The sequence below is a fragment of the Atractosteus spatula genome, chromosome 2, assembly GCF_055471065.1.
Source record: "Atractosteus spatula isolate fAtrSpa1 chromosome 2, fAtrSpa1.hap1, whole genome shotgun sequence".
NCBI lineage: Eukaryota > Metazoa > Chordata > Actinopteri > Semionotiformes > Lepisosteidae > Atractosteus > Atractosteus spatula.
The window spans coordinates 42,544,832-42,570,481 of record NC_142707.1 but is presented as its reverse complement, the minus strand read 5'-3'; the positions used below and the strand labels follow the sequence as shown (position 1 = coordinate 42,570,481).

General features: G+C 34.8%; 2 protein-coding genes across 4 annotated transcripts; both read right to left on the bottom strand.

Moving 5' to 3' along the window:
• Positions 1-8,471: 8,471 nt before the first annotated feature.
• popdc1 (popeye domain cAMP effector 1) lies at positions 8,472-19,047 on the bottom strand. Of its 2 annotated transcripts, none has more exons than XM_088934557.1 (8): positions 18,814-19,047; positions 16,066-16,326; positions 15,284-15,408; positions 13,098-13,285; positions 12,332-12,440; positions 11,476-11,643; positions 11,237-11,375; positions 8,472-9,182 (listed from the first exon to the last, which is right to left on the bottom strand). In XM_088934557.1, the coding sequence occupies exons 2-8, from the start codon at positions 16,292-16,294 to the stop codon at positions 9,046-9,048; spliced, it is 1,095 nt and encodes a 364-aa protein (XP_088790683.1). In that variant the 5' UTR covers positions 16,295-16,326; positions 18,814-19,047; the 3' UTR covers positions 8,472-9,045. The 2 variants fall into 2 exon arrangements, with proteins under 2 accessions (XP_088790683.1, XP_088790693.1); XM_088934567.1 differs by having other exon boundaries at positions 18,681-18,988.
• Positions 19,048-20,275: 1,228 nt separating this feature from the next.
• popdc3 (popeye domain cAMP effector 3) lies at positions 20,276-24,779 on the bottom strand. 2 transcript variants are annotated; one of them, XM_088934582.1, is made up of 3 exons: positions 24,102-24,779; positions 23,844-23,952; positions 20,276-23,420 (listed from the first exon to the last, which is right to left on the bottom strand). In XM_088934582.1, the coding sequence occupies exons 1-3, from the start codon at positions 24,608-24,610 to the stop codon at positions 23,157-23,159; spliced, it is 882 nt and encodes a 293-aa protein (XP_088790708.1). In that variant the 5' UTR covers positions 24,611-24,779; the 3' UTR covers positions 20,276-23,156. The 2 variants fall into 2 exon arrangements, with proteins under 2 accessions (XP_088790708.1, XP_088790717.1); XM_088934591.1 differs by having other exon boundaries at positions 23,284-23,420; positions 23,933-23,952; positions 24,102-24,767.
• Positions 24,780-25,650: the final 871 nt, after the last annotated feature.

Below are 25,650 nucleotides of genomic sequence, written 5' to 3'. Positions count from 1 at the left end.
GGTGGAGAAATGGGCCATCTGGTTGTGGCTTGTACTAAAGTGGTTTGAAAATGTCTGGTGCTGGATCATGAGATTGAGAACTGCCTAAATAATAGAGCATCATCTGAAGAGACCACACATTTAGAAATTGTCTAAAATCATCTGCAAAAAAAGTTAAGTGGAGCGAAGTGCAAAATGTTTTGGGAAAAGTAGAGAAAAGAAAACAGAAGTGGATAAAGAAATTTTAAAAAATCAGGAAGTAAGACTGGAGGAAGAAGAGGTTAAAGGTGTGGTAGATGAATGTGTGGAAGAGGAGAGCAGTGAAGAGGATGTGAGGCAGAGTAGGATGGATGTGTTTATGTTGGAGAGAACTATTGCCTTTGGAAAAGAGGTCAGAAAGAGAGAAAGGAAGAGAAAAATTTTCTATTGATCATTTACTGGAGTCAGAAGATTATAACCTAGTGACTTTGGTAGAGCCAACTTCTTCATTAGAGGAGGACGTAATGGGTGTTAATAAAAGAGCCTGCTGGGAAAGTGTGTGGGGGAATGGAAGGTAAAAGGAAGCATTCTGGGAGATGGAGATTTAGTGGAGGAGGAGGGAGTATCACCTTGTACTGTTAAATGCCCACAGTCGGGAATTAGCTCAGAAAACCTAGAGGAGGAAGAGAGTAAAGGGGAGGAAAGAGTGCTTTAGAAGAAGATGGAGGGGAGTGGACACTGGTGAAGTGAATGTGAAGATTCACTTTTTTAAATGTAGAAAATAGCTACTTTCATGTTTATTTATGGTTCTCACTAATGCAGTGCTAAATGTGAGAGGGGGTCTGTCATTGCAGATTAATGTTGACTTGTTTGGAGGGAATACTGTAGATGTAGATGTGCTGTCTTTACAAGTATGCGACCATCCTTACAAAACCCATTAGGAAAGGGTTAGGAAAGGTTGTGGGCGAAGGTACCCTCCTTTTGGAGTGGTTCCAATGAAAATAGAGAAGATGGGGTTGCTGTATAAGTTAAAAGTAAAGGAGTGATGATAAAACAGCGTATAGTGCTAAAAAGTGGAAGATCCTTACAACTTAATGGGGCCTATTTTAGTGAGGATGTGAATTTTATTAATGTTTATGGACTTTCAGGGGTGATGGAGGGAGTTTTGTAAAGTGTTTGAATAGTTGAGCCGTACTAGGTAGGGGAAGGACAGTTTTGGGGAGTTTTAATTGTCTCCTGAATCCTTCTGATAGAATAACATGTATTGGGGAGAAATAGATGGGTTATGTCTATGATGCTTTTAAAAAGTATTTTAAAAGATTTTGGTTTACAGGATTCCTTAAGTATAGTGTGACCAATGGAGAAAAGATTTACCCGGGTAAAAAATAACGAGAAACAAGCTACAAGCTACAAAGCATAGATTTGATTTTTGGTAGATTCTTGGAATGTGCGGAAAGTAGTTGGATTCCTGTGATATTCCTTTTCAGGTAATTAATGTCTGAAATCTACTTTTGAGATAGGAGCCATATTTAAGATTGGGAGTGGTTGCTGGAATAAATACTGAGCTTTTAGAAGATGAAGTAGTGAGTAATTTTTAGAGAAAAATACAAGGTCTGGCAGGTGATGAAGGATTTGATTTACAGAAGTTTAATAAGTGGGTAAAAAGAAGGCAAAGGAGCAATAAAGGATAAAAGAGTTAGAAAAAAGGTTGCATTTAAACTATATGCTGCACCACTTGGGAGAAGAAATAGAAGATGTGAAAAAGGCACTAAGGAAAGTGTATGAAGAAAGAGGGAAATGAATGTTTTTAAGTAGGGAAAAGTTAGAACAGGGAGAAGAGTGCTCCCATTTCTTTCTTAAGAAAGGGATGAGGGTCTTCATAGACAAGAAGGTTTCGAAGTGAATATAACAAAAGAAATGCTTTAGTCAATGGAAGGATTTTATAAAGATTGCTATGGAGTTAAGAATTTAGTTAAGACATGTTACTGGAAAACGTGTTGAGGGAGTTGATAACAAGGGTAAAAGTGGATGAGAGTCTTTAAAGAAATTTTACATTGGAAAAGCTAGAAAAAGCATGAGGTCCTTTAAGCTGGAAAAAGCTCCTGCATTGCCATAGGATTTTTGTAGGAAATTCTGGTGGATTTCCTGGGGCCAGAACTGGTGAGTCTTTTTAAGGACAGTGAAAAGAAAAGTGTTTTGCTCTAGAGCTTACAGTTGGGGATAGGGTTATGGATGATAAAAGAGGAGGAGGGAATACATTGTAAGTTTTATCTTAAACACATTATGTAATTATAAAATTAATTATAATTACAATTATACACTGTGAATAAAAGAAAACTTTTTTTCTTTACATTAAGGCAGCTTTGGTGGCTTTCAGCAATCATCATGAGAGTACAGCTCATGGCCAACAAATGTATTCAGTTCCAGCAAGCCACTTGTGTGCATTTCCCAGTTTATACAATTTGTAACAGACTATACCTGGTAGGTTTCTGGGCTAGGTGACCTGCTTCCAAAAGTTTGGATTTAGCCTGCAAAGATGCAACACGCTTCATGGTAGCTGCCATAAAATGGGTTTTGATTGAGGGATACTGCAGAATGCCTGGCATGACCAATTAGGAGTCTCTCAAAGATAAAGGGGGACACATAAGTTACTAAAGTCAGTTGTTTGACACTATTCTATCTTCTGTGTAAAATCTGAGAATCTGTGATTCCTTCATCACTTGTGCTTTTTGTATCAAAAGACTTTAATTTCCTTGTCTCTCCTGCCACCTTATCAAGCAGTAAATAACATAGAAAAAGCAATATCTGGTGTGCTGCTCTTTTCATACGACATATGGACCCTGAAGTATTTCACAATACCTTTGGGCAAGTTACCCAACAATCAGAGACTGAAGATGAGCCTTTTTTTCCCTCAGAACATCATGCTTTTTGCAGAAAATAACAGTCTTTCTAATTAGACTTCTAATGGGAAAGATATTATCTGATCATACTGCACTCAGGAAAAAATGTCACGAGATGAGTTCCGTGTTCCTAGAATAACTATAAACTGTATTTAATACAGAATACAGTTATAAAAATTGGTTTGTTACAATTGTGCTTCACTCCATCTACTGCTCCACTAAAATCACTTTAATACCAGTCTGGCTTTTCTAAGGGGTCTCATTGTAAATATGAAGGGATTACACAGTGGTTAACATTGCTGCCTCACGAGGTGGGGCCCCATGTTCAATTCTGGACCTGAGGTGTGTGGACTTTGTATGTCACACTGTGTCTGCATGGGGTTCCTGCCACAGTCAAATTTGGCTTCTGGGAAAATTGGCCCTGGTTTGAGTACATATAACGCTCACAGGGTGTAAAGCGCCCATTGCTTGCTGGGACAGGCTCCGGCTGCCCCACAACACTGTATCGGATAAAGTGGTAAGAAACTGGATGAATGGATGCTTTGCAAACAATGTTGGAAATCAGGCTGCAATAAATTGCTTAGCACGTGTTATTTAAAGTGAAATCATGTTTTCAGAATAACCTGATTACTTTTCTGATTCAAACTAAGCAAATTATAACCAGCAACCATATTACAATAAAACTTGATCTCTGAAGTTAGAAAAATCCAGGACCAGGTAGTACTGGGGTAAAGTCACATTGCTGTTAGAAGTGGTACTGATGGACCAATAGGTGGCACACTTTCCTATGGGCCAAAAGTTTCAGATCAGGGCCTGCATTAGTCCAGTTTCAGAAGAGGTGTGAGATACAGTATGTTCTTCTTGTGGCTGCTAAAGATCTCAGAGCTCTGTTTTACAGATTAGAGTGTCCTCCTTGAATTCCAATTCAGGGTTAATCTAGCTTTTCTAAATTTTCCCTTCTATTTTAAAACTCCTCTAATCCTCCATAACAGTGAGATGATGGCACAAAATGGCTCCTGTGGCTGGTGGTGGATTAAACAAATTGTCTTTGAAAAGATTAAGAAATAGATACTATGCAAATGCAAGCTATGCTAACGTTTGATATTTCAGCAATGAAATGCCCTTTTATTTGTCTTGAGGTCCTGACAATATGTGGATGGATACCGAGGAATCATAAAAAAACTGTGAACTACGATCCCCCAAAAAAACAGAAGTAGTCTTTAGGACTAGTCCTAAAAGAACTGGTCCTTCAAATTTCTCAAACCAAATACAAAGCCTTTATCTAATTCTGTTATTTGTGGTTTTTAAAATAGATAATTATCAAGTTATTGTAATAAACCACAATAAAATGAAAGTTTGTAAAATTTTATATCATTTTCAGTACAATATATCAATGGGTGTAAAAAACAAATACATTCAATTTTGACTTGTTTTTATTAAAAACAGTGTTTTACGGTGCACATTTTCATCAATATAACAGTTTCATTTTTCATTTGTGTTTCTAGTGAAAAAAATGGTATACAAGTAACAAAAAGTGTGTTTCAAGCTTCACGCTGTAGTCCATACCTTTTTCTCAATCTTTTTTTTGTCTATTTGTGCTGCAATTTAATTTTGTAATTTTGTGGAATTTTCTACAATGCCTTATGTCCTAATCCTTTTATTTGATGGTAGCAGTAACAAAAATTAATCTAGAACATTAAAATGAAAGAAATCTAATTATACAATATTATGGCATATTTTCATTTTAGGATTAATACCACGGTCACACATAAATACAGTACACACAGCAAAGAGTAAAACAAAATAAGGGTATTTTAAAGTTAACTGCTAAGTTTTGATAATTTTAAAGGCACCCATTACTGCAATTTTAATATTATAAATCAAAGTAGGAATAATCTTTAAAGTGTTACCATATTATGTAATATTAATGTATTTAACTTTCAGAGAAAAAATATATTTAATGGAAGTATGATTTACAAAGAGTTTATTCTTTTTAAATTCACATTTAAATTTGAACCTTGCAAAAGTATTCAGACCCTTGCAGCTTGCGGACATGACACTTTGAAGAAGAAATCAGTATTTGTTATGTACACAACCAGAGTTTGTGTGTTCTACTCTCATTCATGTGGGTTTCATCCCACAGTCCAAAGACATACTGAGAGGTTAATTGGCTTCAGAGAAAATTGGCCCTGGTGTGAATGTGTGTCTGTGTTTGTTTCTGTGTCTGCCCTGTGCACCCTTTGCTTGCTGGGATAAGCTCTGGCTTAACCATGACCCTGTACTGGATAAAATGGTTAGACATTTGATGGAAGTATATATACACAACATAGTCCACACATTCAAAGTAAACAAATGTAAAATTAAGTAAACGCTGTAGACAATATAAAAGAAAAATGCTAATTGCATAAGTACGTAAACCATTTCCTGTGGCAAACCTAAATTAATTATGTTGTACAAAATTACTATCTATGTAAAGCGGTGAATTTCAAACAAAGATTTAACCATGAAGACAGAGAATCTGTCAAAACAGCTCAGGGATAATGAGGTATAAAGGCACAGATTGGAATAAGGGTACAAAAACTTTTTAAAGACTCTTAATGCCTCTATGAGCTTGGCGATTTAGAACATTTTAAAGTGGAAGGCACCCAGACACTGCCTAGATCAGGCTGTCCCTCCAAATGAAGCAGTTGGTAAGAGGAAACTGGTTAGGATTGCCACTTTGAGGCCAACAGCAACTTTGAAAGAGTTACAGAGTTCAGAGATGAGAGAAAATGTCCAAGGGTCAGAAATACCAAAAACCCTCCGCAACAGGGCTTGTATAGACCTGTAAAAATAATATGTCAAATCCTGTGTGGGATTACAACAAAGTACCTAACTGATGCTGCAACTATTTGGCAAAAGGTCTTGTGGTCAGAAAAGATAACATAGAAAACTTTTGGTCTAAATGCAAAGGTACATCTGACATACCCTAGACAGGGCATCATTGAGTCAGAACCATCAATATTGTCAAGCAGGATTATACTGACGTTCTGGTTTATTGAGAATGATGGGAACATAGAATACTAGCAAACCTTAGAGGAGAACCTGCTTCAGACCTAAAACTGGGACAAAACTTCAGCGGGAAAATGAAGCACAAAGCCAAGCTACACTGGAGTGGCTTGCTAAAAGGAAAGTGAATGTCCCTGAATGGCCCAGTCAAAGTCCCTACTTAAATCCTATTGAGAATCTGCGGAAAGAAACTCCTGCCTATAATCGATCCCCAAGCAACTTGAGAGAGCCTGAGCAAATCTACCAAAAAGAATGGGCAAAAATTGCAACAAGCCAGTGTGCAGTGTTGGAAGCCATATAGCGAAAACACGTGACAAGTTGCATCCATCAAATATTGAGTTTATGGGTCTGAATACTAAGGTAAACAACATATTTCAGTTTCTTTTCTTTAGTTTGCAAATTTTCTTATACATAGAAGTCTTCAGTTTGAGTTTTTGAATACAATATGTGTGTTTTGCGTCATTTTAAATTTTACAAAACAGGACTTGAGACAAGTCAGTATACTTTTGCAAGGAACTATATGTAATCAATAAGGCACCTTTTACCCAGTTCTACTTTTGTTTATTCTCCGCCATTGGCTTTTGCCTATTCCAAAAAAATAGGTCAAGAACAAAAAAACTCATTTCGTCTATTAAAATGTCACCATCCTGCGGGACAGATGATGACATCCTCAGACCTAATTAAATTAATCTTCTTCTCTATCTTCATTCTTATTGAGTGCAAAAATTCAGACTGATAAATGTACTTTCCTGTTAACAAAGTTGTTGTCTTATGAGTCTATTACATTGCTTCATAAAAAGCAAAGTATTTGTAATGCTGTTTTTCCATTTCTTCTATGTAAGAAGTATTAAAAAAGTAGCTACCTAATCATTACTACATACAGTACATTTCCTTATACATAATTCATGGGTTCCATGCCAACTGGAGAATTGTGTGGTCCTGTATCTCAGAAAAACACCTTGTGCGCCAAGGGGTCCAAAATTGTTATTAGAAAAGCAATAATTTAAACAAAGCCAGTTGTATACAGCCTGTAAACCTTACTTAGACAAAATAATATTGATTTCTGTATTTTTAGTAAGTTCTTTTAAGTTGTTTGGATTTTAGTCTTATTTTTATTTTGTCTTTACAGTGTCTAAATTGCACCTGGTGTTCACTGACAGCATTGTATTTGTCACAACGTTCACTCTCAAACCAGTAAGGCAGCACCAAAAGTGTTACTGGGCATCAGAAAAGAAAGGGAAACAGAGAATAGGCAGTTAGCCACAAAGGGCTCTGAAAGCTTTAACTTAACATAACAGTGATTTTTTTTTTCACAAAAACTTTCCTACAGTATGGTCATATTTATTTATGTATGTATGGTTTGAATATTAAAAACTGATTTGAGGACAAAAATGCAAACAATGCGATCCTTCAGGTTTTCCTAATAACTCCAGTAGAAGCTTTTGCTGCTTTGAATTTGTTTTCACTTCAGTAACTAAGAAAGGGAGTTAATAGAAATGTGAACTTGAGGTCAAATAATTCACGTGTTATCTTAGTATACTGTTTGAGTGTACTTTTCTGACATAATGAGGCTATGATGGTAATCATATGTATCCCACTTTATCTGAGGTGGTTGCTTTAGAAACATTATAAAATGTATACAAGATGTAAATGAGCTCAACTTGCTATTTTTAGGAGCAGGACTCTTCCCCATTATTTACAGTAAGTTTTGCACAGTTGATGTAAATCGCCCACATACTGTACATGTAGGTGCTTCTAATGTTCATTTGGAAGCCAATTAGGTAGACATATTATTTGAAAAGATACAAAAAATGGTATTATTAGTATCTGAGTATGCACAGGCATACACACATTTTCACACAACACAATACTGTATATAGTATACTATATGCTCAAAGAGGCCTGAAACTTTACGCCTCTTTTTTCAGTGAATTTCAGAAAAATTACAGACTTAGAACAATTATCTGAAGGCTTTAAACAAAAAAGTCAAAGAATAGCTTTTGTAGTCTGAGAAAATTGTTGGAAAATTTGTAATTCTATGTTATGATCTGTGAAACTAGAATCACACCAGTCTATGGCTGTTGAACTTACTGTAGACTACAGCATTACACGTTTTCTAAGGAGGAAAGTACTGTAATATAATTATACAATCTCCAAAACATCAGTATGTATGTGTTTGTGTATTTGTAAACATACACATAAACAAGTATTTTGTAAGATCTCATGCTATATTTTTGACTTGCTTGTCATATAATTTCTTTTTCATATAACCATTAAAGTAAATGTTGCAGTTTTATTACTGTTTATTAAATAAAGAACAAATATAAATGAATTCATATATATATAGTGCAATATGATGGAAATTACATTTTAATTTTCTTCTCTATTAAAAAATAAATGTATTTATCTAGCTCGTAGGAAAGAAATCTGGTAATTCCCACGAATACCACTGTGATCCATACTTTGGCACTATTGATTAGGCCTGAGTAATGCCGTTCTACTCTGAGAGCAGGGGTGTTTTATTACAAGCTACCTGTCAAAGAGTGCTATGTGATATTTAAAATATTTTGTAATGCTTTTTATTTCACTTTTTTCAATTATTTTCTAAGTGTATTTTAGAATTCCTCATTCAGAGTTTTCCATCTGCTATTCAAACAATCACTCAGCAATGCACTGAATAGCTATAGGGGAACTCTGCCATACATACCTGGACTTAAATCTAGATATAAAAGTGGGTATCTATCATACATACACTAAACTTTAATATTGAGATTATTCAGTTTTAAACATTTCCATACATGTCACTCAAAAATTGCATTCATTTTTTAGATGTGATAACAAAGACCTAGACCTTTATGATAGGAGAAAATGTACAACACAGATCTTACCTTAATAAAAGTTTACAGTGGTGTATCACAATAAAAAAGTGAAGTTTATTAAAGCCAGTTTAAATCCTGCTGAAAGTATGCCAAAACCTAGAACGCCAAAGCTTGATAACCAAAGAAAACAACACCAAAGCAAGGTAAATGGGAAGTAAAGGTATAATAAACCTTTGGAAAATAGTTAACTGAAAATAGAACCAAATACCACAGTAAACTTCCATAAGGTTAACATCAGCTGAATTTCTGATTTACACCTACTAAACCTCTTCAGCAGAGGTCTCATTGCCATGTCTTGGGGGTGAGCGTCTGACTGGAGTAGCAGGCTCAAAGACATCATCTTCAATAGCTTCTTCAATTGGATTCATTTTTCCAGGCCTTGTGTGAGGGGACTTGTCTGAAAAAAGAGGGATGAAGGCGAATTGACTTTGGTAGTGGAAAAAGGCACTAACCATTTACTAAATATATTACTGTATGTTGAACCTTCACTGGCTCATTTCATAAGATCCAGGCGTAAAGCAAACAAAACTAGAAACTGTAACAAGACAGGAGATTCCAGTCATTTAACACTTAGTTGCTTAAACTGAAACTGAATTGAGTGTCCATAGATAGAATGTAATTTAATGTGCAAGGAATAATTAGCATAATGTTAATGAAAGCAAGCTTCTATTCTTATTTCCCATTTTGTGATAGCATATCCGCAGTATATGTTTCCTAAAACAAATGGAGTTTATGGCAAAAGTTCGGGAGGGATAACAGCAGGCAAGTTCCATCAGCCTCAGCTGCCCTGAATTGTAATTGTTCCTGATTTCATTTCCTTAAGTAAAAAAATCAGTGAACTTTCACAGTAAAAGTAAAGATAAAGTCCATGTCAGGTACATCAGCTCATCAGACCAAAGAAACCCTGGTTTCATGACTCCATCCTCCTGGATGGGAAGGTGATCCATCACTGTTACCATCTCCCATCAATGCTAACATAGCAGGGTGGACTGGAGCAACTGAAGTGAAGTACCTCATCAAGTGTACAATAGCACTGTCAGCAGAGGGGAGATGCCCCCCATAGCCTCTCACCTATGAGTCCAAAAACGTACCCACTACTGCCTCCATATTCAAAACAGGACATGCTAAATATGCCCTAGTGGCAAAATATGTCCACTGATCCATACCAAGAGTGGCAGGAGTATTCAAACATTTCTATTTACACAATGCTCATGTTAGTTGAGAGGTGCATCAGGCATCACAAAAGATCAGATAAAATACATAAAAACAGTGAGACAAATAGTATGTGAGGTCCATAAGAACTCCTCACATGGTGAAAGGGCTACATTCAGTAGGTCCGGCAAAATAAGGAATACTTGTTCTTCAGGGAATACAAAAATAATATCTGAACAAACATGACATGAATGAATCAAAGTTGAGGCATAAGCGTGTTTCTAAAGAAAATCATAAAACTAAAAATATACCGTACACCAGATATATGCACAAACCTAGCATGTTCTTTGATACCATTAACAATTGCTTTCAAAAACAGCTTACTGACTATCATGGTATCAGTTTTACCATGCTGTAGGCCTGACATATCTCTTCAAAGACTAAAAATGTTTCTGTGATTGAAGGATACATAGAAGGGGAAAGGCTGAATTATAGTATAACTTGAGAGTTTACAGCAAACATAATAATTCTGTTGTAATAGAATAATCTGTTCTAAGAGCCAAAATTCAAAATGACAATGGTTTAGAGCATACAGAGTTGCAAAAAATGTCTAATCAAGGAAAGCATTTGACATTTGACTTGAATCATTTAACCTGAATCCAACTGAAATGTGATATGAAACTCAAAGTAGCAGCCTTGGGTAATGGTAAACCCAATAATTTGAGTGTAGTATGCACTACTATATGCATTTACAAATGGAACAAAATTCGAAGAAGAGAAGCCAGCATTCCTGATAGGTAAAAAATATAATTTCATGTTATGTAAAAATATTATTAAATGATTCTAATTGTAACAGCAGTTAATACAGAAGATGGTAAGGAAATATTAAGAAAAAGCTGAGAGAGTGAATATTTTCATGCACTATATTGCTGTTTATTTTAGATAAAATCATAATTATTTTTAGTTGAAATTATTTTCTTAATATTTAAGGATAAACTCTTATTTTGACCTTTACTGCCGGTAAGTACATTTTTTAGTTTTATTTCTGTAGAACCAAATCTTACATCAGCTTCAAAGCCTTCCTGCTTTTTAAAAAAATACTGTCTCACCCATTCCTGTACTTTCATGTGTTAATGTGTGACTTGAATGTGTTTTTGTTAAAACAAAAAATTTAAACCAGATCAAGGAAGGTCACAAACAAGATTGGAATGACTAACAGTATGGAAACGCTGCCCCCATTTTAGTACATTATGTTTATAAACAACATACAAAGCAGAATTTGCTTTTCCCTGTACTTACAAAGCGAAGATGCTGTTGAGCCGCGAAGGAACTGGTTTAACACATCATCAGTTTCACTTGTGCTGGCCATGCTGTTCCTCATCTGCATCATGGACAGCTGGGAGCACAGGCTTGGTTGGCGATCAATTTTTTTAGCTGTCTGCAAAGGAACCAAAATCAAAGCATGAACTGCCATAAGGCTACCTTTACCAAAAATACATCCTTTCGTTGTGTCAGTCCATGGTTATATAAAGCCGTACCTTATCATTCAGCGTGGGATCATTCAGTGAGTACAGCTTATTTGTAATATCTTTCCCAATGAGATATCGAAACACTTCATTTAAGAAAGGTTCAGATTCCAGGAAATATGTCAAGCGTTCTCTTGACCAGCACAAGAACTTGCAATTTTCCTCAGCAGTAATAGTTACCTGTGAAGATATGAATAACCAGAAATGACAGAAATGTCTGGGAAATTTGCGTCTTCTCTTACCAAAAATCAAGGCCAAAGACTTAAAACAATCTTTGCAAATATATTCTTGAGGGCTGTTCTAAAGAAAGCCCTCTGTTTTAAAGGGGTCCATGCTTCAATTTGACACACTCTTCTCTTTCATAATGTTAAAAAATTAATTATATTTTATTAAATAACACATGAGATAGAAAGTGTTCTCAAAGAATAAAATTAAATATCTAAGTTAAACACATGGTTTTGGAATCCAAAATTCTTTACAATAACATGATTAATTCTTTTAAACAGAAAACTGCAACAAACAGAAAAGTGAGAACTTAAAATTTTAGTCAGGTGGCAGAAAACTATTATCTTAACTGATATTATGTTAGTATTAGTTATCTATATGAAAAGCCTTTTATTACAGCAGTATAAACAACGTTAAATGTTGCAAAGGAACAAGTAATAGGTTTATTCCATGCTGAAAAAAAGAAGAAAGAGAACACAACGTTTCGGCCGTGGAGCCTTCTTCAGGTGTGTTGCCTTCATATAAATTATGCTGAATAACATCAGCTTCATAAAAACTCTGAATAATGTACTACTAGATAACATATACATTTACAGGTTTTAAAAAAACACAAGTTTAGATCAATTCAAAAAGTTGAATTTACCTGAAATTTTTCACCTCTGTTCATCTGGGTTGACCTGAACTCTGGAGAGTCAATGAAGGCATTGGTGTAAATATTATGAAGAAAATGCCCACGATATGACACCTTCATTCTAATATAAGAAATAAGGTTATATTAAACATAAGCCAGGAAAAAACTTAAACCAGCAACATTATTTCAAATTGGTTCTCTGTAAATGTAGAAGAAACCATATAGATGTTTGGACATATAACATATCCTGTATTTGATAGAAAGGACTCTGCACTGTTACCAATCATACACTTATATTAAGCCTTTGTCAAATTTTGTGTTGATATTTTCACCTATTTCTAAATGTTTTATCAGACTCTGTGAAAAACTAGAAATGTAAGAAGTATAATTAATAATGAAAAATGCTGTGTTATTCATCCTATCTAGGAAGGTCTATCCGGGGTGCAAAGTATGCTACACCCTGGCCAGGAAGCCAGTCCATCACAAGACAGACAAACACGAACGCACTCACACTCACACCAGGGCCAGTTTTCCCAGAAATCAATTAACCTATGAGTATGTCTTTTGACTGTGGGAAGAAACGCATGCGAACACAGGGAGAACATACAAACTCCACGCAGATAGCACCACAGGGATTGGATGTATTTTTTTAATTATAAAAAATATCTGTTCCTACTGTATTTGTGGAGCTCTTAGGTTTCAATTGCCCTGAGTTCAGTCCCCGAGATAACACTGGTCAATACAGATTTCTGAGGTAAATGGAACAAACTGTGCATACTTTCCCTTGAGCAGGATGCTCAGCCTGTCATCAACAGATGTCTTATCCTCAGCAGCATATGCCTGTCCCTTCTTCAAAGACTGGATGGTACAAAACTGACCGGTCAACCTCTGGAACATATCCTCACGTACATGAAGGGGCTCGAACATTCTTTTGTAGACAGACTTCAGCTCCCTGTCAATTTTAATCTGTAGAAAAAGAACAAAACAAGCAAACACGCTAAGCTTATAAATGATCCTGTTACAGTTAATTTTTAAATTAAAAAAAGTAAACACAAAAAAGTACACTGAAGCAATACTATTTAAGAATTATTAAGCAGTTATAAAATAATTAACTGCTTACCAGAACACTTTGTTTCAATGGCTTCAGAATATTTCAATCAATGTATCAATGAAAGTGTAAAAGCACCATCTGAAGAGCACACAAATCCAAATGGTACTTTTCTGCATAATTTACTGAACCAAGGGTAGGAGTTCCATGTGTTTATTTTTACTTGAAATGACAATGTACATGTGTTTCAAGGAAAAGATGTAGTCATCAGTTTTACATGAAAATGTGTAACTTGTGCAGCATCTTTAACACATCTGTATCTGTGTTACAAGCTGTAATGGATTAAGCCAGTTATAATTCTGTAAAAAATTAAGTCATTGGTACTGAATTTAATTTTGTATGGTTTATTGATAGGAGAAAATATAACATTCAATGTTCCAAATCCAAATAGTCCAATTTCACAGTCACTTATGTATATACAGTATGTGGAAGATATCTTTCACAGACCACCATAAATGTTACTCTGGTTATTAACCTAGGAAATCTGAAATATCTAGGATGGACAGGGAGTTTAGTTTTTTTTCCCAATTAATGGATTAGGAAATATATACTGCCTATTATTAAGAATAAGCATTTTACTCTACCAAAAATGTATGAAAGAAACTCATTGAAGTGAGAGCACTGAGGCTGTTGGGGGGTAGTGCAGTGTAGTAGAAAAGTTTCTGAACTAATGGCTAGTGGGCTGTTTGAGTCTTTGCTGCAGACACTGCTGGTGTACCTTACGTAAGGTACTTTACCCAGCTGTATGAATGGGGAATAACATTTGCTCGGTGTCTCATGCAGTGGGAAGCCACCTCTCTGTTTTCTTAATGCCATGGGGTCCAGGGTAAGCTCTGATCTGACAAATCATTGTACCTCAAATATGGAAGTTACCTAACCACAGTACTTATTGCTGATAAGATTTTGGACTCATAACTGACAGGTTGGCTCAAGCCCTGTTGCGGACATTTCTCATTGTACCCATGAGAAACGTAATTTCTCGCAGTTTCTCCAGTCCACCCAGCTGTGCAAGGGGCGACCAGCATTGACGGGGGTAATCCCTGTGATGGACTGGCGTTCCACCCAGTAAAGTCAATTGCCATGGGCACTAGGAAGAGCTCTGGGCCGGTGACTCCATTATGGACTTTACCTTCTATTTATTTAGACTGTTAACTAGTCACATGCAAATAGATATCTTCATTATACATTACTGAGCATTGAATAGTTGGACTTAAACTCAGCTGTGGGCTGTTTGGGGAGATTCTCTCCTGCAAAGATTTTCTGTACATCAACATTGCATTTTCATGACATTGAGAATAACACAAGTATGTTGCCTATTTTGCTAATGTAAAACTTATACTGTATGTCAACAGCAAGTTTCCCCATAAAAATAGGCTATGGAACCTTGGTGAATCTGGCTTGAATGACCTGAGATTAGAGCAGACGTGAAACTAAAGCAACAATTTCTTGAATGAAAAACAGCTATTCTGGTTGTGTAAGCACCTACTGTATAATTTACTGTAGCTTACTGGTTAGCCTAAAAAGGTATCTAAAGTATCTATACAAAGATAACATAGGGTGTTTTCCACCTTATTTGTATATTGCATAAGTGTAAATATTTGCATTTATGTTAGTGATCACATATAAAAACCAAATGCAATTAAAATAGATACATAAATATAATTATATGAATTTCCACCTTAATTAAGATATAACTCCTCTGATATGTTCTGAATTTATTTGAAAAGAAACCTAGCATTTCTTTTTGTTTTGCAAAAAATACTAACAGACCACTACCAAATACAAAAACATATAAACAAGAAAAGATAGCAAATATATTACTATTTGAACACCATGTTTAGAAAATATGCACTTACAGGTCTTCTTTTGTATAAGAGGTACAGGAAATGCATGAAATTCATTACAAGGAACACAGAATTCCAAATCATGATATCCAAGGCACATCTGTACAGGGTTGCCCAGGCAATAAAAAGTGCACATCCTGAAAAATATCAGCATAAGAATTACAAGCCCCATTCATTAGGCAAAAAGCATACATTATTTAAGCTATTTTTTTCTGTCTAACCAGTGTTGAAAATCTCTTTAATGATGCCTTTAAACTTGCTATTAAAGTTTAATACTTTCTAGGCAGAGTAAATGAAAGCATTGTATTTAATAATGTCATTAGTGCTATGATTTTTTTATGTCATTAGTGTATTTAACAAAGTTAAACTGAAGCAGACTGTAGTCTATTTCTATGCCATTCCCTTACAGTAACAATTAATGGATATTTGATATCCACATTTATTTGATATAAGAATTTACTTGATTCATGCCCTGTGTGAAAGATCTAACTTACCCTGTTCTCAGTCAATTTTATATTTCTGGCATTTCAGCCACAAGGGGGAGAACGTGAGAGCTGATGAAAATGGATAATAGAGCAAAGCGGGACACAGACACACTTCTTACCCTCTTTGCTGAGCTTTCAGAAGGAAAAATGCTTTTAAAAACAAATGTTAAAATAAGCAAAGAAGAGCAGCAACCTTTATGGATATGAATCAGGCTGTTTCAAAATTCAAGAGATACTGTATTTGGGAGCTACTGAAATGTTTATGTTGTCAATAAAAACAGGCACTAACAACTAAGTTTGTCTACATACCTATTATCAGCATGGTGCGCAAAAATATCATATGCAGGTTGAATGTAGTTGGGATAATAAGGCCGACGGCGAAACAGAGATTAGCCATGTGGAACACAAAGTGGTGGACTTCTTTCCAGTCTTCACAAGAGGTCACATTTTGCTCTGCACTTCCGCCACTTACTATTGTGCTATAATCCATAGGTAATGTAGTCAAAAAGTATTTGGTTGTTTCTGTGGAAGCTGCCATTCTGGAACTCTAACTAAAATAGGAAAAAGAAACTGAAAGAGAAAAACATTTCCCATTTAGTTGTTATTTACTATGTAACTGCAAAAGAGTGTATTCTGTCATATGATGTACTCTGAGTATGTCTTTTGTACCACAAAAATACTTTAAGCTATAATTGTTTCATTTTTATATAACATTCCAATTCAAAATGATCAATATCCAATGGTATTTATTTTAATGAGCATCACGGTATGGAAGTGTGGAACAAGCTAACCTGCCATGTTCAGATCAGCTAGCTACTAGGATACAGCATTAGATGAACCAAAAGACCACATAAATGTACAAGCATTCACATAAATGTACAAGTAAATTATAGAGCTAGTACCTGAAAATCCAAACATATTTATCTTGTATCTGCCCCTTCTCAATCATTACATCAGCATTATATTTTTCAGTGAATACTAGGTAGAACTAGCCTTGGGTAAAGGTTGTAAGTCAAGGGGAAATCTTTTTTTTAGAATATTATTAGCTTTGATTATGCGAGAGGTTGATTAATCATTTTCAGTGAATATTTGGAGTGTTGTGTTTAAAATAAATTTTATTACATTAACGAAAAGAAAAAAAAACATTATATATTTTCTGTAAGCCGATAATTTTTTAAAGGAGTTATGAGTTTCTAATAAACAGATGAAAGAAGACTATATTGTGTTAATAAAACTGTATAAAATATTGTTTATCTTCCTACAATATTTCCTTTCTTGCACTGTTTTCTATTTTCATGTCTCTAAAAAACTCAAAGAAAGAAAATGTTATTTTACCAAATTACTCTAATAATGGGGAAAAACGCTATTTAATAAAAATATAAACACCAAAGTTCTTTTTTAAACATTTGTAATTTGTTGGTGATGATAATAATGTAACCAAAACTTAATAACTGTTAATTTAATTACTGTCTTAATTAATTGTCATGTCATTTCACTTTCACATAATTAATTTTTTGTTAAGATAATAATCCAGGTATCTAGAAAAAAACTCTGAAAGACTTAACCAGCTTTAGATCTTAAACAGAATCTGACACTGGCAAGGCATGAGAAGTCATGAATATTACCTAGATAAAAATGTGAAAAAAGGTGTTGGTCAGCTATTAATCTTGATATTGACTAATCGTGATTAATCACGGTTTTTATCCTTGTAACATGTGCTTGGGTGTTCTCTTGGGTGATGTACATACAGAGGAACAATCTCACTCTCAACCATATTACCTATTGTGCTATGTTACCAGGTCTATTTGTTGTTTGTATCAGTAACAGTATAGTAATGTTAAAAGACATGTCAGTTCTTGATCAAGTCAAATCTCTCAGTACACATTAAATATTTAGAAAATACTGGAAGTAGATGCCTAGGTTGTTACAAATATATTGTTAAATTAACAAATAGGTCAAACTGGTATAAGCCTACTTGGTAATTTCTGAAGGATTTAGCTTGAAAACAAGGAGGGAAACCCAGCTGTTTTATTGAAATCTATTAAGAACTAAAAGTTGACTTTGGAACTATGTAGACCTTAACTTTGATAAAATAAATTGTTTCATCTTTTTTTTAAAGAAATCTTCTCCACATGATCATGTGACTTAATTTGGTTTATTTTCTTATACGTATACAGTGTTTGCTGAACTTCCAGTGTATAACCTGACACCGTTATTGATATTGTAAGAATTTAAGAGGAGTAGTAAACTCTACTCTTTGTTCTCATTCAAAATGATACAACATTACAAACGTAAAATATAGAAGTACACGTAATGCAATTATATTCACAAAACACGAGTATAACTTACAAACATTCCTTAAATTAATTTTATTATTCGGTCTTTTAAAGATATTTTAAAACATCAGTATATAAATAATAATTAGTCAATGCTACCGTAACTTCTGCTTCATGAAGGTCAAAGTTAAAATATGCTTCAGAATCTAACTGCGGTTACTAGTGCTTATAGCAGAGACCTTGGTAGTTCCAGGTCAGTAATTTGCCTGTATTCTTGAAATACGATTTATTGTGCCTCGAAAATATGAGTAAGTTTGTTTACAAGGTAGTACGTTGTACTTTTTTGCAAGAAATGCCATCCAACCTAAATTGCACAAAATGCTACTGAGAGTAAAGGTCCAGACGACATTGTTAGAAAAGTATGTAAAAGATACAATTGCAATATAAAACTTAAAATATAAACGCATGCCAAACACTGTTACAAGTTAAGGTTATTATGTTTCGTCACAAATAGCTCGTCACCATGCTTCCTTCCACCAACTTTCTTTTTCGTCCAAATTAAAAAATGTGTGATGGTGCAACCAGCAATATTATTAATGGAATAAAAATATCACAACAAACGTTGAGACACGTGACACGGAAACTTACCTTACACGAACCTTCCCCGAATGCTGATTTTTTTTGTCTGATTTTAATAATCCCAAATATATCCACTTTAACAAGGAGCTGACAAATTCCAGTTCGAAAATATATGGACTGAAATCTTGCTATGTGCACTTACCGTCTCTTGAAAACACCTCTTGGTAAACTGCAGAAGAAAATACAATCTATAATAATCAATAAAGAAAAGAAACCTAACAAAAAAGAAGGTAGAACTGTAACTGTAAACCCGTATGAAGCAGGGCTGCACAATGTGATCTTCGCATTCCACCTCTGCTGCTGACAGTCTTTTACTAAAATGGGCAAGAAGCGAGGGAACAGCCGTCTCCGCCGCCCAGACATTCCGAGTGTGCATAGTGCAGGAACGCCACCAGGGGGAGACAAAGTAAACTACAGGAGAATTTATTAATATTATTATTTAACTTTTTTTAGCAATAATATTTTCGCTACCAAGATCGAAGGCCACCTTGATATTTTTGTTATCTTGAGTCTTTGAAAACTAGTTAGTAAGCCATGGATGAAAATCGCGGTATATGGAAGTCTTCATAGTAAAAGATTACTTCATAGCTAACATAGCTAAATTTCGACGCAAAACACCGTGACTTCCTTATCTGATTAATTTCACACCGGGATGGTTTTGAGAAACTATTCAAACAATAGTCTCTGTTTACAATTTGGAATGGAGTGAATGACAGCACTTTAATCGTTTCCACTGGGCATGCTTTTTCCTGTAAGGTTACAGTAGTCTTTTTTTTTTTTCAAATTTTACAGTCCTCACTTCTTACAGCTGACTTGACAATATGCAAGGTGCGTTCAGCACCCTGGACAGCGCTTTAAGGTGACAGGTAATCTCAGATCCCTTGTCAGTATTTTAGAGACTGTACTTAATCAAATGTTGATCAGGAAAGTGCTGACATCAAAGGGAAACGGCAAGAATAACAATCAACATTATGAGTTTTACTTCATGTCTGTGTCCTGTCGACTGGATGTTAGTTATCAGCCACGAGTCAGTGTTATGTCTAAAGAAAATTGTTTTAGAGACCCATCACAGAAAAATGTATACCCGCAAAAACAAAGAAAAAATAATGAAGTGTCCATAAATTAAGGCAGAAGTATGAAAAAAATTATCACAATTTGAAACTGCCAAACGTTTTAGTACTCTGAAGCATAGTTCTTAGCATACAGTGCATCAAATAAATCATATGGAATGCTGTAAGGCAAATTGTTAATTATATAAAGAACCCCCAAATTATATTGTGTTTTACAGTCTAATATGATGGCTTTTTTCCATTTTAGATGAGACTGTAAGATCAGGAACTTTTGCTCTATTATTTATGCAAATACTTCACCTGCATTTTTTGAAAATGTCTCATAAGCAGAACATTGTTCACTACTCCACAAAATCTTATTTTCCACAGTCTCTAATATAATTGTGAAATGGTTAATGCAGGCCAGAGAGAGAGGAAAGGAGGAAATATGCGTTTTTGCTTGTAAGCACCTGAATTCGCAATGTGTTTCATATAAAACATGCTCTTATATATTACTTTACACCTCTTGTATGAAAGACAAGTTCAACATGCATGCAACTTAAAAATAGCAAACATTTATTAGGATTTTGAAAAAAAAAGTGTTGGAAGGTTATAATCATAAAATAAACAATTTCATTTTTTTCCCTTAACACAGAAGAAACAACTACCAACAACAACAATAATGGTTTAACATCACCTTGAAGCTTAATATACTGCAGAAACAGTTATGGGAAAATTACAAAGAGCTTCACTACATTCAATTGTTAATCAAAAACAATCACATTTTGTTTACTGTATTGTAATTATTCTATTTACAATAGAATCCTTACAGTACATTAACATTATATGCAAAAACAGTTGAAAAAAAGAGAACGTTTTGAAATTTAAGGGAGAAAATGACTTTCACTACAATGAAGAACAAATTTACTGCACATCCATTTACAACAATATACTTTCAGTCCAAAATTCAAAGCTTTGACCTAATTTTTTAAAAAAAGTTAAAACATAATAGTTATTGGCCACCTACCCTGATTACTTCTTTACTTGTATGATTTAAGACTTAACATGAAGCAGTACACAAATCATGGATATCAACATTACAGTTCGTATTATCTCATTTGATTGTTTACAGTTTATCAGTTTGTAGTAGTTACACTTTGATTCAATCATTTGAACATGCTTTTAAACAGGTTTAAACAGGCTTGTTATGAATTAAGTATGTATTTTCGTCTGCTAACAGGAATGCTCCAACACCATTCCAGCCGAGATATAAATAGTCCAATACTGGTAAAAGTGTCTGTGACTCATCATGAAAGCTACCCTGCATTCTAACTAGCTTAATACATGTGCTTTTCATTAGACCCTGTGCAAATCATTTTGTATTTTTTGACAGCATTGCATGTAATTTAGATTACTGCAGTCAATCAAAAGGCAAAATTCTTAATAAAATGTATTTTATTCTACACTACAATAAATACATCTTTCCTGTTCCAAGTACAAAGTGTTTATTTTGATTTTTTATTTAGAGTATGTAAATAATATACATTTATTACAAAAGTTTTGACCTCTACTTCTACCAGTGGGTAATAAACAGTTATTTCACTGACCAAGACACAGATCAACTTTTAAAATATCACCTACATTTTCTACATTTTAACTTCCCCATACAGTACATTACATCTCTCACAGGCATGAAGGGACAATTTAGGATTACACTTAATCCATATAACCACATAAGAATGACTTGAGTATATAGTATATATAGTATATTGGACTGAGCTGTGATGATCAACTCTGAAATATACTTGTAGCACATAATAAACAGTGAAATTTTATAAGGATTTATTGTGATTATGAAAATGTATTAAAAGAAGGCTAAACATCAATGTGTTTAAAGGAAGCAATGACTGCAATTATAAAATACTATAACTCTATATTTACAACAGCAAATTTCAAATGAACTGCTTTAAATGTACACAAAACATTGACATCTCCACACCAAAAGGAATTTGCTACACTATAAGACTTTCCTTGAATATCACTATTTCAGTATTTCAAATTTCATGTTTAGGTCAGACATGTTATATTGCAAGTACTGTAAGAATTTCAAATTGAAACCATTTTAAATTGATTTAATCTTTCCTTCTAAAAGTCAATCCCTGTTCCCCTGAGATATTTCAGTACAAATCTAAAGGCCAAAGACATATTCTTATGCTCAAGTCAAATAATGATCAATAACACTATGGTGTTCTTCTGTGGATAAACTAAGCTGAATAGACCAGTGGTTCGGATATTATAGCACAATTATAGTCACAATTTATAGACAGATCTGAGACATTTGATACAATATCAGGCATGAATGAATGAAAAAAATGCAATGCAAATTAATGTGAGATAATTATAAGTTTCTATTTAAGTAGTAAAGAAAACTATCTAATTAATATTATTTTTGTGTTTGACTTCCTCACAATTCTTTGAGTCAAATATAAAATATAAAGGTATCTGTTTATAAAATCGAAAAGCCTAAGACGTATTTTGATCATGTAACTGACTTGTGACTTTGTATACCAGGATGGTGCAATTTTCACCTATTCTTCCTTGAAAAATGTGCTTGAGCTCTGTTAGTTCGGTTGTGGATCATTAATGAACAGCAATCTTCAAATCTTGCCACAAAGTTTGCGAGTCACTGTGCAGCTGAAAGGTTAAATTTCATGCCAGTTGCAGTTTTTTTTTGCAGACTGAAGCAGGTTTTCCCCTAAAATCTCCCTGTTCTTTACTATATCCATTTTTTTTATCTTGACAAACATCACAGTCCCTCCTGAAGAGCCCCACAACATAATGCTGTCACAGCCATCCTTAGCACAATGGATGCTAATCACAGAAACTAGTTTGTGACTTCTCAAAGTAATTATATGCAACTACTGATCTAATTTAAATTTGTCATACTGTAGCAAAGGGGTGAATACGTATGCAATCAATACTGTACGTGCAGTTTGTCCTGACATTTACCTATAAAAGTATTCAGTGTGAGCAATCAAATTGAAAAAAATCATATAAAAAAGTGTATACATCATTTTCAATTAAACAAAATGGAACATCAGTAGAAGTGAATTAAAACCTTTGAAAGGCAGTGTTTAAACAAGGATCTACTGTGGATATATATCAAGAAACTCAGGCCAACACTTTATTGAAAATTATATTTCAAAATAAAATATAATTCTGAATGTATTGTAATAGTTTTTTTCAGATGATAAAAATACATATTTAGTACAACTCTTTTGTAGTATTGTTTATATGTGCTGCATACAGTTCAGAATTAAGAAGTCAGCACTTTCCCAGAGTAAAAATGACTAGAAAGGCAACTGATGATAAACAGACCATCAATAAAATTATCCGACCGTGCTGGTCAGCAGAGTTCCTTTCGATGAGGATCAGTTTAACTCTGCTCCTCTGGTTCTTGGATGCCTCTCTTTTCTAAATCCGGGACAACCACGTGACAGAAACTGGGTAATCTAAGATCATATCGAAATCCATTGCTGTCATAGGCCTTGTCGCTGAGTGAGTAGAGTTTATCTGCTATGTCATTCCTGACAAGGAGGGAGAACACTTTGGCGATATAACGGTTCTTTGCAAACAGTAAATAAAGTTTTTTACGCCTCCAGCCTACATATCGACAATGAGTGTCGGCTGTCAGCGTAACCTGTGGAGGAAAAACATTTCAGTAACATTTCCCGTTTCTGGAAATCAAGTTGAACTGCAACAATTAACATTACGACATTTGAAAAGTTTAAAAGTGAAACATAAACGTTCATATTCAAATGAAAGTCAATTCAGTTTTAGCCCTAAGAAAGAACTATTCGCAAAAAAACATCCAAAACTGAAAACACCGTAAAAAAACAGCGGAACTGTTGAATATGTCGATAAAATAGTTTACTTTATTCTAGCACTGATATAACTACTTTGCGTTTATCACTCCTACAATTTTAGCAAGTCTGGTCAGTCTGATTACAGAGGTGTGCAAACCGGGATGCATCAGCTTCACAAATACCTTTCGTCAGTTTCAGTTAATTAAATTTGTTATTAATGCACTCTAACATTCATGGAACATTCTTGAAACAGTTACCTGAAACATCCCCTCTTCTGAAGGCCTCAGAGAATCCCATTCTGGTGAATCAAGGAACTGGTAGGGGTAAATATAGTGTAAAAACTCACCGTTAACTGTCACCTGGATTCTGCCAAAACAAAAATACCGGTTACATTATAAGAACTGTATGGGGATAACTAAAATGTTACACGCATTAAGATGAATATAAAGTACAAGAGAGACACACGCTTAACTGTATTAATTTAAGGTGAACGAAAATCTACATTTCTAACCTACCTTCCAGACAAAAGAATGGAAAGTTTCTCAATTGCCGTTTTGCCTTCCATTGCATAGCAATGGTCTTTTTCGATAGTGTGGATCTGTCCTTCGGAGCAAGAAACTATCTTCCCATAAGCGGTAAGGGACACCCCCAGTTTTTTGAACATAAAAGCATAAAGATCTTGTAAGTCTTTATCAAAGGTGACACTCCGGAGACGATATGCTACGTGGACGACTTGAAGCAGACAGATCACAAAAAGGCTGAAATTCCACGAAAAAGTATCTGCAGCACACGCATCTAACCATGCCCAAATCGACGAGCAGAGAAAACCAAGTGCCACAAAGAAAAACAAGTAAAGAAGCCCATAGAACCCGCTTCCTCCCATGAAACCCAAAACTAAGAAAATATTGGCGAGATGGCAGACGGCACCTTCCACATCATCCTTCCAGTCAATGCAGAAAGGGCGACCATCTATCACCGTGCTCCACAAAGTTGAGTTATCGTCCTCCAAATACACTTGCTCCATTGAATAACTGGACGCTTAAAAAGAATTTGATTGAAAAGGTTTATGAATGTGACAAGTAAGTTTAAATCGCATTATCTTCAAAAGCCAACAACACGTTTGAGAGGATCCTAGAGGCTTCAAGTTCTAAAATGAAAACGCAACGAATAATCTCCGGTCCTAAAATGTAACCACAGACTTTGGCGTCTCATCCTCACTTAGAACGATCTGCCGTGTGCCTTCTCCCCCAGGTCCCGTTGCCTTCCGTTTTCAGAGGTGAAAACCTGAACGGATCTACCTTATCCTTGCATTCGCAAATGCTGCAGAAAAGCACCGGGTAAGTGGGAAAGAACTATGCTTTGGACTACGTAGGTGCATAAAATCTACTTCAACAACGACCATCTGAAGTGGGTGCGGTGTTTTTACCATCTGGTAAAGAAGGTAACATCCTCCGCCGAATATAGGCAATGTTGATTCTGAAGAAATAATAATAATATTATAATAAAAATGATCAGTGTGCAAATTCTCGAAACTGGTTTATCGACCACTCTCAGCGTCTCAGCGTGTAGGCTGTCACAAAATGCTACTATATTCTAAACACCCTATTTATTAGAACCAATATTGTCTTAACTGTCATTCGTCTGTTTTTAAAGAGCACTTGCACTGAAGACGGCTCCACTGTCAAACGCTCATTTTGTGTATTTTTGCTTACATTTTTTTCTTTTGTTTTTTTTTGTATTTTTAAAGAGTACATCTTCCAAATGTTATCCAGTGATCACACCTTTGCCTTCACTCCAAGTCCCTGAGTAGAACATTTTTAGAGTCTCTTACATCTTTGTATCTTAGTTTAATCACCATTTTAATGCATAGAGTGCCGGTCAAAATATCTCATACCTTAATACAGATTAAAAACACCAGGGATAGATCAAATAAAATAACTGAAACTGAGACATATTGATCTTTCTGATATTCTATCTAAAGTGGGATTATTAATAACGCACAGCCCATTGCTAAATGACTTGTGCTAACTGAACAGAATTCACTGCTGTACTGAAGTCATGAGA

Coding starts and splice junctions, on each gene's coding strand:
- popdc1 (XM_088934557.1), bottom strand. CDS start 16,294: ATGGCAGCTTCCACAGAAACAACCAAATACTTTTTGACTACATTACCT. Junction 15,409..16,065: donor GCGCACCATGCTGATAATAG/GTATGTAGACAA, acceptor GATATTTTTCAG/GATGTGCACTTTTTATTGCC. Junction 11,644..12,331: donor ACAGAGGTGAAAAATTTCAG/GTAAATTCAACT, acceptor ATATCTTCACAG/GTAACTATTACTGCTGAGGA.
- popdc3 (XM_088934582.1), bottom strand. CDS start 24,610: ATGGAGCAAGTGTATTTGGAGGACGATAACTCAACTTTGTGGAGCACG. Junction 23,953..24,101: donor TCCATTCTTTTGTCTGGAAG/GTAGGTTAGAAA, acceptor TTGTTTTGGCAG/AATCCAGGTGACAGTTAACG. Junction 23,421..23,843: donor CAGAAGAGGGGATGTTTCAG/GTAACTGTTTCA, acceptor TTTCCTCCACAG/GTTACGCTGACAGCCGACAC.